This window comes from Pseudocercospora fijiensis (genome assembly GCF_000340215.1).
Source record: "Pseudocercospora fijiensis CIRAD86 unplaced genomic scaffold MYCFIscaffold_1, whole genome shotgun sequence".
Lineage (NCBI taxonomy): Eukaryota > Fungi > Ascomycota > Dothideomycetes > Mycosphaerellales > Mycosphaerellaceae > Pseudocercospora > Pseudocercospora fijiensis.
In genome coordinates, this window is record NW_006921532.1 from 7,250,034 (window position 1) to 7,263,296 (window position 13,263).

Here is a 13,263-nt window from a genome sequence, read left to right on the forward strand (position 1 = left end):
TCTCGGCTCTCGATATCGCCATTGGCAGAGTGTGTCGAGAGACGTGCGTGTTGTTGATGTTTGTTTGCGAGCGAGGAAGGGTCGGGAAGGGAAGGTTGGAAGGTGGAGAGCGATGGCTGACTAATCTCGGAAGCAGGCGGCTGCCCCACATCTGCCGAACGTGCGACATCCACAGTCCTTCCTCCGGCACCGACCCTTCACACTCGCCGCCCTCAGCAGCCATCGAGGAATGGAATGCGTCGACTCCTCCGGCGCACGTGTTGACCAAGCAAGCATGAGCGGAGAGCGTCCGCCACCGGCAGCCATGGTCTAGCATCGCATCGCACCGCATCGCATCGCAACCATCCATTGCCGAGCTCACGTGCACTACCGTACCGGTATGGAGAGCGCGCAGAAACGAGACAATCACACGCCGTCATGTGCCGTGTGTCAACGGCGCAAGGTCAAGTGCGATCGGGTGTGTTGTAGCCAAGTCAAGCCGCGCCGCGCCGCGCTCGACCCATTCAGCTGACCTTCACATGCAAGCTGTATCCGTGCGCAGCATGTACTAAGAGTGGACTTGATGTGAGAGCCTATCTTTTCCTTCTCACCGCCTTGCATATGTGCCTCAGCCTGACGGTAGCAGTGTCACTTCCCGCCACCTGGCACTCACGGCAAGCGCAAAAGACGCAATACTGTGGTCCATGCGCCCCAGGACTCAACGCGGAATGACTTCTTCACCGATCGGCCATCTGCTGGCACAAGACCCCCCACGAATGACTTCCCTTCACCAGAGTCGACCGGATCGCATGGTACTCAGACTGGTACCGCTCGGCTGGTGTCAGAAGGATCTGGCTATCGATATGTGAACAACCACCTCTGGAGTGCTATCCCATCAGATGCACATGCAAGCAACAGCAGTCCTGGTGGTCGCCGCTTTGATTCCACCGAATCTCGAACAGGCCACGCGATCTACGAAGACATTGCCAAAGATGAGCCCCCTAACGGCCGAAGCTTTATATTCGGCAGTGGCAATTCCTCACGACCTCCGGCGAGCATGGTCCAAGTCAGCGCGAGCCATGTTGTATTTCTCTGGCAGACTTACCAGTCCAATGTCGATCCAATGATGAAGATCGCGCACACTCCTTCTGTACAGACAGTAGTGCTCGGTCAGATCAGTCGTCCGGCTGTGTCACGTACTGAGCTTGCTTTGACCATGGCCATATATCTGATCAGCATTGTCTCGCTGACAGATGAGAAATGCTTGGAATCCCTACAAGGCACGCGGACGGCACTGATACAGAAGTATCGCGAAGCCACTGAGATTGCCCTTTCAGCAGCAGACTTCATCACGACCAACGACATTATGGTTCTGCAAGCTCTGGTGCTCTACCTCGCAGCCCTACGATCGCTCGGCGAGATCCAGATTGTCTGGTCGATGCTCGGAATTGCCATACGCGTTGCTGGCACGCTTGGCCTTTCGCGAGATGGTGCTTCATTTGGATTGTCTCCTTTTGATACTGAAATTCGAAGACGGCTGTGGTGGGGCATTGTATACTTCGATGGCCGGATGGCAGAGCTTGTTGGTCAAGATGGCGATCTGATGGGCAACAATTTCGACGCCGGTCCGCCTTCGAATCTGAACGACAGCGACCTGTTTCCAACCATGACGAGACTACCGGATTCGAAACGCGGCCCATCAGAAGCGATATACCTCCAAGCACGGGTGTTGAGTGTTACTGTAGCGCGAAGCCTGCAAAGCATCACCGGACCCTCAGGCACCTGGCATAGGTTGCATGACTCAAGCATGCCAACGGCAGAGAAGCTGGAGATCATGCAAAGAATTGAACAACGGTACAACGACGAGATCCTCGAGACTTGTGATCCTGGAGTTCCGTTGCAGTACATGAGCATCAACACCGCCAGGGCGTTTGCGACCAAGTTGCGCTTGATCGCCCGTATCCCGATTGTGGATGTGGACCGGGAGTGGGAGGACTCGAATGGTTTCTCGGAGAACGCTTTCCTTCTCAGCATGGATCTGCTTCAGACACAACTGGATCTGTGGCTTGAGCCATCTGTGCAACAATGGAAGTGGCATTGGCAAGCTCATTTTCAGTGGTATTCCTTGGTGACTCTCCTCCGCCAGACACGCTTACGGCAATCGGGACATGGGGTGTCTCGGGCGTGGAACATGATCAAGAAGGCCTTCGAGGTCATCGTTCCAGATCTCCAGCTTGGGCCTCGTGAAAGTCTTCTGCTGGATGGCATCCAAGCACTTCTCAACGCAGCCAAGAAACAGCAAGACCAGCCAGGACAAGCTGTATCCGGCGACAGCGAGCAAAGGACGCCTCGCATGGCCACGCCTAAAGAATCTGTTCCCGCCCAAGACGTGCGACCATACGCGGTCAGCTCGTGAAAGTCTTCTGCTGGATGGCATCCAAGCACTTCTCAACGCAGCCAAGAAACAGCAAGACCAGCCAGGACAAGCTGTATCCGGCGACAGCGAGCAAAGGACGCCTCGCATGGCCACGCCTAAAGAATCTGTTCCCGCCCAAGACGTGCGACCATACGCGGTCAGCACCGGACATGGTGCCCGACGGCATTCTGCATTATTTCCCAGTGCGGAGGCCAGCCAGGCGGTGTCTGCACCAGGCAGCCATGCCCGCGCAATGATGGACACGGCACATGACCCAATGCTAGGATTTGACCTCGATGCCATCGATTGGGTGGAATTTGATCGTTTAGCAACAGAGCTATGTCAATGAACAGAGTGCCCAGACTCCGGGCCATGGACCTGCACAGCCTCCACGGTGCCAGTTCGCGCGCGTCAATGGAGACAAGAGACAAGAGACTTCGCAAGGATCATGTGACCGGGTGGCTTGTTCGCGGAAGGTCATGGCGCGTGGCTCGCGTCGAAGGCATGGCATGGCGTTGATGTGCTTTGGAGGTGGCTGGTCGTGTTGGCGGGCGAAGACGCGCCTGTTGTACTCTTTTAGCATGAAGGATAGCAGTGACTCACCATGCCATGCAGTAGTATCCGAAACACTTCACCATGTTTGAGCGTGTGCGTGCGTGCATTGGAGAGTTCGACGTCGGCACCGGCACCGGCATTGCCCCCGCCAATCACCGCGGACAAACGCGCCCAGAAAATCCCGTCCCTCGCGCGTTTGCTTGGTCTGTGCTCAGCTCGAATACGCGCCGACCACACCTTTTCTCAAGCGCCGACAACAAGCGAAGGAATTGCGACATACACCACCAAGTGGGCCTACTGCAAATGCTGCATACACCGCAGCCGGGAATCCGAAATGTGTTTCATCTTGCTAGCCGCCTGCATAGGCGTTTGTTCTTCCACCGCGTGGCTTGGTGAAACGCAGAGCCACGGTATGAATGCCCCGACCCGTTTCATACACCTCCATCCGGGCTGTAGCCTCCGACTGGACTGCCTGCGATGCTAGAATTGATCGTGGTATGCCTCTAGCATGAGCACGGATGTTCGTTGAACGGCTCAAAGGCATGTTTCAGAGCTCGCAATGACGCTACCTTACTTCTCATCCCAGACTGTCGTGGTGTGACCCGGTATGGATTCGCTGTCTGTGTCTGGCACGCATATAGAAGCAGTATACCCGCGACGCATCGAGCCTCTTCTCACACGAACACCAACGGCCTCTTTGTCATCCTTTCCTTGTTCATCCTTCTCTGGAGCTGGCCTCCGACCAATGCCAAGTTTGAATACTAGTGTCTAATCATTGCACACACCTTACAAGCGAGACTCGGGCAGTCGACTAAATATACACCTCCAACATGCACTTCAGACATGTCACACCTCCAGCTGACATTGACATCAGTAGCTATGACGACATGCAATGCCCGGGCGGCAGCGCAAGCACTGATTGTTCCTATTTGCTACATCAAGACTGGTCACCTCAGACTGCACTTACCGCAGCAACGACACCGCCAAGATCTCCTCGGATCATACGAGAACACGGCTCACGCCTTCTACCAAAACCTCGGGATCAGGATCAACCGAGCAATCATTCAGCTTACCATCACGGACACAACAGAACCGCTTCCCTCCCTACCAATGTCTTCTCGATGCAGTTCGGTCCAGCGCTACCTCAGTCAGCAACGCATCGAAGATCTATCAGCCCTTATGGACATACTCGTGTTGCGTCAACCGCATCAATGCCAACTCCGGCACCTTTTGATCATCTTGGCATCAGTCGACCATCAATGTCCAGCATGCGATCAGTTTCAAGCTCGGCCATTCGTACTCACACGCGAAACATCTCATCGAGCAGCATCGATGCCACTATGCTCAGCCGTTATGGCTATCCCACCTACCGGCACAGCCCAACTCCACAACCAGCCTCTCGACCAATGTCTCGCACGCCCAGCGCCATGAGCCATCTGACCCCCATCGCCATGCCAGGTGGCCAGATGCAATCCTATCCAAACAGTCGAAGAACAGCTAGTCCACCCGCAACCTCTTCCAGCCTTTCCCTCGAACCCGAAATTCCTGAAGACTTCATCACAGAGACCTCCACAGTCCTCGACTATCTCACCTCACCCAATCCAACCCCATCGCTCATCCAACGCATCAACGACGGAGTCAAATCTCAAGCCAATCATTTCTGGTTCGATATCCGCAACATCCGTCCATGGTCCGACTTCAACATCGACACCATAACCTCAATCCCCGGCCTCCTCGACCTCCTCAAAATCGACGTCCCAGTAACCTCCCTCCCCACTCCCCCCCAAGTCAACCTCTCCCCAGAACACCCCTCCCACCTCGTAGACCTCTGCGCCCAACACCACGCCATAAAAGTAAACGCCGCCCTCAAAGTCGCCCAAGGCGAAAAGCACATGGCAATGCGCACCCTGACTCCAGGCCCCAAAAAACCCCGCCACCAACAACCCGAATTCCTCGCCAACTACCAATCCGACAGCGAAAAACCCCTGTACGGCGACGGACGCGGTCGCGTCATCGGCGTCGTGAAATCTTACCATCAGTGGAACTCCGGGTATCGGAACGGCTCCCCGATAGAGAAGATTTACTACCTAGAACACCTCGCGCACCTGCACAAACACATGCGCGAACACGGGACGAGATACGGGTTTATAATAACGGAAATCGAACTCGTGTGCGTCCGGTACGGTGGCGGCGGTCCCTCATCATCCAATCACGAAGAAAACAACAACAACAACAACAACAACAACAACAACATCCCATACTTCGGCTCCCTCGAACTCGCCCCACCCATCCAAATCTCCACTTCCGGAAGGAAGGATGAAGACGGGACTCCCAACCTCACCGTCGACCTCGCCCTGTTTTTCTTACACATGTTGGCGAAAGAACAGAGCTTCCCGGGACAGGAGCATTGGAAGTTGGAAATTGGGACGCCGAGTGCGATGACGAGACGACACCATTTGAAGAGGGATGAGTGGATGCCGAAAGTCAATGTGCAGGATAAACGCACTTCGAAGAGAGTTAGGGGGTGGACGTTCCCGGATGAGCCGTTGCATAAGAGGGAGGGGGGGAGGGGGAGGGGGAGGGGGAAGTGACTGGGAACGGGGGATGGGAATTTTAATGGCATGGAGCTGGCTCTATGTATGTATCATTGGCTGCTTTTGTTGCATATATATATATTTATACGGTCGAGTGGTGAGGGAAAGAGAACGATATGTGTGTATAGTGGTTTGCAGCAGCGATGGCGGGGATTTTTTTTTTTTTAATTTTGTTGGATTGAGATACCCATACCTTAAATACCTAGCATAGCGAAGGGCGCTCTTGCAATGCAATCCAAGAAATCTTTAGCATGCGTGATTCTCCAATGCAACTCATGCAGCCTCATCATCGACCAGAGAGGCAGCCTCGGTCTTCCGAATGCTACCTCCGATCTCTATCCATCCATCCATCCACACTTCCCCTCCCTTCTACCTCCGCCCTCTATCCCTCGATTCCTCCTCATGTGCAATCTATTATACATCCCTTTCCATCCCTTCCCTACCTTTCGTATCAAATCTTCCCCCTCACCAAATTCCGAATCATCTCCCTCCCGGTAACCCTCGTCGTCGTCCAAAGCGTAGGAAAATCCAAAGTACTACTAAAAGTATCCGCATACCCAAACCCCAACATCGGAGGAATCCATCCTCGAGCATATTCCAAAGCGAAACAGGAAGATTCCATTTTATACCTAGAAGCAGAAAAAGAAAAAAAAAGATAAGGTGTTAGTGAAAAGAGAAAGAGGAGGAGGAGGAGTGTGGTGGTGATTCTTACTGCTTCACATCCCCCCTTTTCAAATGATGCACCGAACCCACGGGATATCTTTCAGCCTCGAAGTCTCCGGGCACGAAAGCCAACTGTTCGCCTTTTAAAATATGGAAGTAATCATCTGCGGTGTGTCGGCCGGTGTGTCCTTCTGTTCCGATGGCTGTTCCGAAGATGATGAGGTATTCCGTGATGCCTAGGATTGAACATCAACAAGCAGAAAAACAAAAGCAATGATGGGATGGATAGGGGGCACTTCGGACTCACTCGCATGAATGATATACATGGCGCCCATCGCCCCTCCCGCGTTATTAAACATCCACTCTTCGGACGTGGAGAGGTACGGGCGGAGGGAATCTTGCGAACGTAATTGCGAGACGATGTCGGAAACCACGGCGGCAGTGTTGTTTCCGTGCGTCTCGAGGGCTGACAGGGAGATTTTGTGCAGCTGGTCTGGGGCGAAGATGTAGAAGTTTTGGAGGTTGGATTCGAGGGCGATGGAGAGGCTGTAAACGATTGCGAGGATGAGGATGAGGAAGGAGAGGGTGGTTGTGAAGGGGGGCATTGTGGGGTGGTGAAGGAGGGACTTGAAGTGGATGTTCTCGATGATTATTCTCGCCTGCCCTGCCGTCGATAGTGTGTTGTCGTTGGTTGATTTTAACAATTTCTGACTTTTGGAAGGGCTGGGATTGCTTATCGTATGATTTTGGGAGAATGTCCAAGCTCAGATCGGCGCATTCGGTAGCGAGGTCCGTCGCGCGTGTTCTTCAATGGAACGACATCAACGTTCGTTCCTTCTGGAGTTCGCGGGCGACGTGATGCTAAGCTGCAGTGGACGTGCGAGCGAGGTTATTGAAGATCAGCAGGTCAGTCAATCTTGCTAACCCATCATCATACACGAGGCGAACATCCTGAACGCGAACCGCCAAACGCGACGTATCACGCGACGCGACGCGACGCGACTTCGAAAGCAAAAGAGCATGTCAGAGCAGAGCAGCCGTGTAGAAAGAGGAGAAATAGAGAAGCTCGTGATATAGATCGAATTGGCATTACTCTCCTATCATGCTGCATGCTGCATGATGACCTTTCGAGTGCTGATACACTACTGTGGCCTTGTCATTACTCCCAAACACCTCGCTTGAACCATCAGAGTGCACACCAACAGTACAACTGCTGGGATTATTCTTCCAAAAAAAAAACACCAACGGGCTGATACCAAAAATCACGGTCTGACCAGCAGGCCTCTAACCTGCAACACGTCTAATCCACAGCCCAGTCTCCTCATCGCCCTCCTTTCTACGCGCCCGCGCGACCTTGATGCCAATCTCTCGCTCCTCGAGCTTGATCTCCTCCAGCGTAGCTCGCAGCTCCTGTAGCTTAGTATTTGCATCGCGGACTTGAGCAAAGGACACCTCCATCGGACTGGCCTTCTGGATCTTCTCGAGATCAACGATAGCGTGCTCGATGTTTCGTCGCTGATGAAGCTTGTCTTGCTCTTCGCGCAGCAGCGAGTCAAGGTGGCTTAGGGGTGAAATGGGTGACACCATGTCAGGTGGTAGTGGAAGCTGCTTCTTGCCCGAGTTTGGCGTGCCAGTTTCGGCGGACATCGAGCGCGCGTGGTCGGTAGCCAGCGACAGCTTAGACCTTGCTGAGCTTGGTGTGGACGAGTCAGGTGCAGATGCCTTGCGCGGCTGAGGTGTCCACTCCTGACGTTCAAGTCGTTGGATGGGCCGGTGACGTGACAGTATCGACTGCACTGGTGGCGCCTTGTACATCTGCGGCACTGGCGGTGGTGGACTGGGAGGCGGAGAGTCGGGTCGCGTTTGGCCAGGCATGTTTGTGTTGACTGTGCTCCAGCTGAAACGCGACACAGGTGGCTGCTTGTTGTCTTGGGAATCCCGGCCCATATGTCTTGGCGAATCTATGGAGGGTCGATCAACAGACGGTCGGCTCTGCGCGTCAAAAGACGGTCGCAAGGGCGTTCCGGTACCGTAAGTGGTCCAGCTCATGTGGCTCTTCTGATTGCGAAGCTCGATTTCTAACACTGAGCCGACGTCTGTTCCTCTTGATGGCGGCGGGCTGTGGACCGGTGGTGGTTGCTGCGGTGGGATGTTCTCTGAGAGGGACGTAGATCGCGGAGCCGGTTTCCGCTTGATAAATCTAGCACTGGGACTTGCTTCCGCAAAGTCGCGTGTTTCAGAGTTGGAGACGGCGTTCACGGATACTTGCATCGGCCGGCTATGTCTCTCCTCGTACACCCATGTAGGAACAGCAGATATTGCCGAGACAGGTGAGGGTTCGTGGATGGCGGCATTGTTCCGGTCACTGCCAGATGGAATGGTCTGCTCCCATTCATCGCCCTCGAGCACAGAGATGGGTGAGATATCAGGAGAATGCTTTGTATCTCTTCGTGGCGAGTGTCGGCGAACTTCAAAGGCTCCTCTCAGTGACTTGCGAGAAGGTCGCTTCGCCACCTGGGGCTTCGCTGCATCGAAAGTGACTTCTCCAGCGACATCAGGATGGATGACACCGTTTGTGACCAGAGGTGGCGGCTTGTGAAGAATGGAGCGGACCTGGTTGAAGATGGGCAGTCGAGACTGTCTGACTTGCGGTCCGTGGTCGTTGATGCGCTGGTCTGCATGTGCGTGATAGCCGCTCTCTCCGATTGATCCCATGAATCTCCCCCGTTCATGCTGGGGCTTCTGCAACTTGTGCAGCCGCAATGGTGCGACTTGAGGCATGTCGGGCTCGTGCAGATGTGACTGGTAGCCGTCTTCAGTGTAGGGTGGTGAGGTGGAGGAAGCGTGAGAGGCTCGAATGGTCGAGCGGATGGGATGTTGCTGGATTGAGTATTGCGGCCTGCTATCGGCCTGGCGGACATGCTTGTGCTGATCTGACATTATCACGCGTGATCCCGGCGAGCATACACTTGTCACATGAAGTCGAGTCGGTTGCTTGATGAGCGGGCGTGGGGTGGGTCTGGGATGGAAGGTGGTGCAGAGTCAGTAGTGGTATCTGGGGAGAATGAGGCGGAGAGCAATTCTACGGATGGTGGCAGTCAATATTTTGATGCGTTCTGGTTGTCCCCAGCAAAGCCGTGACGCAGGGTGCCAGGGTATACTCCCTGGCACTAGCAGTTCGCGCTCCAATACGCGCAAGGCTCGGTGGTCCTATCATCTCATGAACATGATGACAGCCAGTAACGAACGCCACGTCAATAGCAATGCGTGGTTTGGCTTTGCAGCAGAAGGCTGAGGGCCTGAGGCTTTGATTGCACCGTTTCACCTCTGACGCCGTTGCAAGATGAAACAAGATGCATCTTGCACACCACGACTGATTGGACACGAAGCTCCCGAGGTCGTTCCCAGCACGTGCGCAGTGCCAAGCTTCGGTGCAGTGCAGTGAATTATGCTTGGATGTCATAGTATTTTAGATATCCGCATCTGAGAAGTGTCGATATTTGTCAGGACCAAAGAGGTTACACGTGATTGGCATGTAACCGGGCTCGAGTGAAGCCAGGGTCTCGATGCCTCAGGCAGGACTTGGCGCTTGGCGTTGGGCCAACTGGCCTGCCTTCCTCCCTCTCCTCTTAGATCTCTATCGAATACTACACTGATTTACTACTACCCTATCTACCTGCTAACATAACCCTTCTTACACAGTATTCGATCCACCCTTTAAGGGCAGCAGCTAGATAGTCCTTATTTTAAGCTTTTAGCGGTATAGCTACGAAAAACTATCGATTTAACTATATTATGCCCGAAGAACGGGACCTATACGTACTATTCTACCAAAACAACCGTACCAATCATCAAGTAAGGCCTTCTATACAGCCTATTACACTAAGTTAAGCATATTAGGCCGATACTCGCTAATTCTACTATATCCGTACTATAAGGGGCTATAATACATTATTAGTACTACCCCTTATTATAATAGCCGGTTTATTACGAAGCAACAACAACCGTGCTGCCGCTAGCAGCGCTAGCAATAACAACGCTAGTAGCATAGTACCTGCTAAAGTGCCTACTAAAGTACCTGCTAAAGTACCTACTAAAGAGCCTACTACTAGGCCTACCGAAGAACCTATAGTTCTAGGCGACGATCTAGAATTGCCTATTAACGACATTCTTAACAACATTGTTAATCGACGATATAGCTAACTAGCCTTTAGGCCCTAGCTAGTAGCGAGACTTTAGGAAGCTACCTAAAACAGGCTCGCTGCTCTACGCTAAGAATAATAGCTAAAGGATAATCTCCTTAAGATTCGTCGCCTTTAGGAGGCTCTAATAACTAACACTAAGCCGATAGCAGGGCCGTCCTTACTATTAGTCCTAGTCTAGAAGAAGGATGCTAAACTTAAGGACTATACTATATTTAATAGCTCTAGTCGAAAGCAATATAATAACTATATTCGTAACTATAAGCTTAACTAGCGCAATGTACCGAGAGCGCTACTAGATAACTATTCCTTAGTTGTCTATACTATACAGTATATTAACAGTAACCCTAAGCGTATATAGGATAACTATTTTGATTCCCTTTACGACTAGACCGCTGTTTAATAGCAGGATTATAAGACTATTATACTAAACACTCTTAGCAACCCTATATTACGCTAGCAGCACGCCTAAGACTAATACCTACGTACTAAGCAAAAGGCCGACTAAACCTCTCGATCCTTCGAGGCCTATCTAAAGACCCTTAAGGACGATTTGCTACCTAAGACCGACTCTATCTAGATATCTGAGATACGACCTAAACTAAGATAGGAACTAGTCCTTAAATTAGACCGCCGCCGTGTGTTCGAACAGGCTAATCTTACACGCATTTAATTTATAGTTAAAGTAGAGACTGTAGAGCGTATAGTATAGCTATAGCAACGGTTAGAATCTAAGATACGACTATCTACTAACCGTAGCCGCGGTAGAAACTAAGGAGGTACTCCCTAAACTAACACTGCTAACAATAGAAACAGTAACGACTAACGTAGAAGAGGTAGGGGCCGATACCGCGGTAGAAACCCCTAGTAAGGAAGAGGACAAGGAAGGGGCTTATTTCTATATACCCCTAATCGTTTATCCAATTCTAGTACTAATTCGAGCGGACCTAGCGGTGCCCTAACTAGATATAAGTGCTTTAATTGTAATAGCACCACTTATTTACTAGGCTAATATAATAGGCCCCGAGACTAGGCCCGAGTCGACCGTGCTACCGCTAAACACCGAAAGCACCTCTTAGCCGCTAATACTACCCCTATTAGCCCTTCTAACTATTCGAAAAAAGAATAAGCGCCGCACTAACTGTTAGCCTTATACGGCGTAAGACTATCGACATTGTGCTAGCTATTATACGCACCTATCTCGTATCGGATACATATAGAACTAACTATAAGACTAAGGTTATACTAGATCTAGGAAATTTAGTTAGTGCCCTTATTAGCTATCGCCTAGCTAAGTAATTAGACCTTCGACAACTGCCTAGGACTAACCTGCTAACCCTTGCTTAGTTTAATAACGCTCGGCACTTAACCTACGGAGCCTACTATATCTATATAGCCCTAAGAGACGACCTCGGCAATAAGCGCCTACTAAACTTTACTGCCTACGCAGTAGACATAGACAGCCTCCTATCTAAGATTGTTATTAGCAACCCTATTCTTAAGTACTATGCTATAGTTATAGACTTAGGCAGTTAATAGTAGCGATTTAGAATCGCTAGGAAAGAGGACATTAAATATATCGATATTAGCGAGTGCCCTAACGATATTAGGGTTCTATTTATCGGCAACCTAATACCTGCCGTAGCTAACCTAATAGTCGACCTATTAGGCGATAACGATAAGCCTATGCCCCCTAATAGCGTAGACCCTAATCAGCTTGCTCGTATACCGGAGCCTATTCGAGAAACCTATATTAATATGTTTGAATACTACTTAGCATCGACATTGCCTATGTTTAAAGAGACGGATTATAAGATTAATATTATAGAGGGCAAGGAGGTCCCTTTTAGCCCCCTTTACAACCTTAGTAAACGAGAGCTTGCTATGCTACGTAAGTACCTAGAGGAAAACCTAGCTAATAGTCGCATTCGGTATAGTAACAGCCCTACTAGCGCCCCTATCCTATTCGTACTAAAGAAGGATAGTAGCCTACGTCTGTATATTAATTATCGTAGGCTTAACGCTATTACTATTAAAGACCGCTATCCACTTCCTCTTATTAATAAGACCCTCGATCGCCTTTCTAGTACTTACTACTACACTATATTAGACATTAAGGATGCATACTATCGCATCCGCATCCGTAAGGGTAATAAATAGAAAACAGCCTTCCGTACCCGCTATAGCCATTTCGAGTATCTAGTTATACTATTTAGGCTAGTAAACGCCCCTATAACATTCTAGTCCTACATTAATCGGGCCCTTTCGGGTCTATTAGACTACCTCTATATAGTTTACCTAGATAACATCCTAGTTTATATATACTCTCCTAATATTGCGGAACACTAGGCTATAGTCCGTAAGGTACTTAATCGCCTAAGGGCCTATAGACTATATTGCAAACCTTCCAAATGTACCTTTGCTACTAAAGAGGTGTTATTCCTTAGCTTCCTCGTATTAACTAAGGGTGTTAAGGCTAATCCTAATCGGGTTAAAACTATTACTAAATAGCCTGTTCCTACGTTAATTAAGGAGCTACAGTCGTTCCTCGGTTTTGCTAACTTCTATCGCCGATTTATTAAGGGCTATTCGAGGCATGTAATGCTACTAACTGAACTTACTAAAACTAAGGCCAACCCGACTAGAGAGTTCAAATAGACTAATAAAGCGCGAGCCGCTTTTAACGGTTTAAAGTAGCGCTTTACTAAAGTCCCCTTATTGCACTATTTCGTACTAAGCAAACAGATCCGTATTAAGACTAACGCTTTACAGTTTGCTATATCAGCTATTATGTTACAATAGGCTAACGACAATTACTAGCACCTAATTGCCTTCTTCTCGAGGAAGATAATTA

General features: G+C 50.6%; 5 protein-coding genes across 5 annotated transcripts; 3 read left to right on the forward strand and 2 right to left on the reverse strand.

Moving 5' to 3' along the window:
- Positions 1-417: 417 nt before the first annotated feature.
- Positions 418-2,395, forward strand: MYCFIDRAFT_192849 (uncharacterized protein; the record flags this gene model as incomplete). Its single annotated transcript, XM_007923473.1, has 2 exons — positions 418-457; positions 774-2,395. The coding sequence occupies 2 exons, from the start codon at positions 418-420 to the stop codon at positions 2,393-2,395; spliced, it is 1,662 nt and encodes a 553-aa protein (XP_007921664.1).
- Positions 2,396-3,837: 1,442 nt separating this feature from the next.
- Positions 3,838-5,541, forward strand: MYCFIDRAFT_35594 (uncharacterized protein; the record flags this gene model as incomplete). The annotated part of the gene is made up of 1 exon (XM_007921764.1): positions 3,838-5,541. One exon carries the CDS (start codon positions 3,838-3,840, stop codon positions 5,539-5,541), a length of 1,704 nt encoding a protein of 567 aa, XP_007919955.1.
- Positions 5,542-5,995: 454 nt separating this feature from the next.
- Positions 5,996-6,812, reverse strand: MYCFIDRAFT_35720 (uncharacterized protein; the record flags this gene model as incomplete). Its single annotated transcript, XM_007921770.1, has 3 exons — positions 5,996-6,173; positions 6,257-6,443; positions 6,515-6,812. 3 exons carry the CDS (start codon positions 6,810-6,812, stop codon positions 5,996-5,998), a joined length of 663 nt encoding a protein of 220 aa, XP_007919961.1.
- Positions 6,813-6,852: 40 nt separating this feature from the next.
- MYCFIDRAFT_170342 (uncharacterized protein) lies at positions 6,853-7,267 on the forward strand (the record flags this gene model as incomplete). Its single annotated transcript, XM_007923474.1, has 5 exons — positions 6,853-6,885; positions 6,929-7,062; positions 7,092-7,117; positions 7,150-7,229; positions 7,253-7,267. The coding sequence occupies 5 exons, from the start codon at positions 6,853-6,855 to the stop codon at positions 7,265-7,267; spliced, it is 288 nt and encodes a 95-aa protein (XP_007921665.1).
- A 36-nt stretch (positions 7,268-7,303) lies between these two features.
- On the reverse strand, positions 7,304-8,019 carry MYCFIDRAFT_209893 (uncharacterized protein). Its single transcript, XM_007923475.1, has one exon. It carries the CDS (start codon positions 7,852-7,854, stop codon positions 7,492-7,494), a length of 363 nt encoding a protein of 120 aa, XP_007921666.1. The 5' UTR covers positions 7,855-8,019; the 3' UTR covers positions 7,304-7,491.
- Positions 8,020-13,263: the final 5,244 nt, after the last annotated feature.

Excerpts from the sequence above, each read along its gene's own strand:
- MYCFIDRAFT_209893 (XM_007923475.1), bottom strand. The coding sequence starts at position 7,854 with ATGTCCGCCGAAACTGGCACGCCAAACTCGGGCAAGAAGCAGCTTCCA.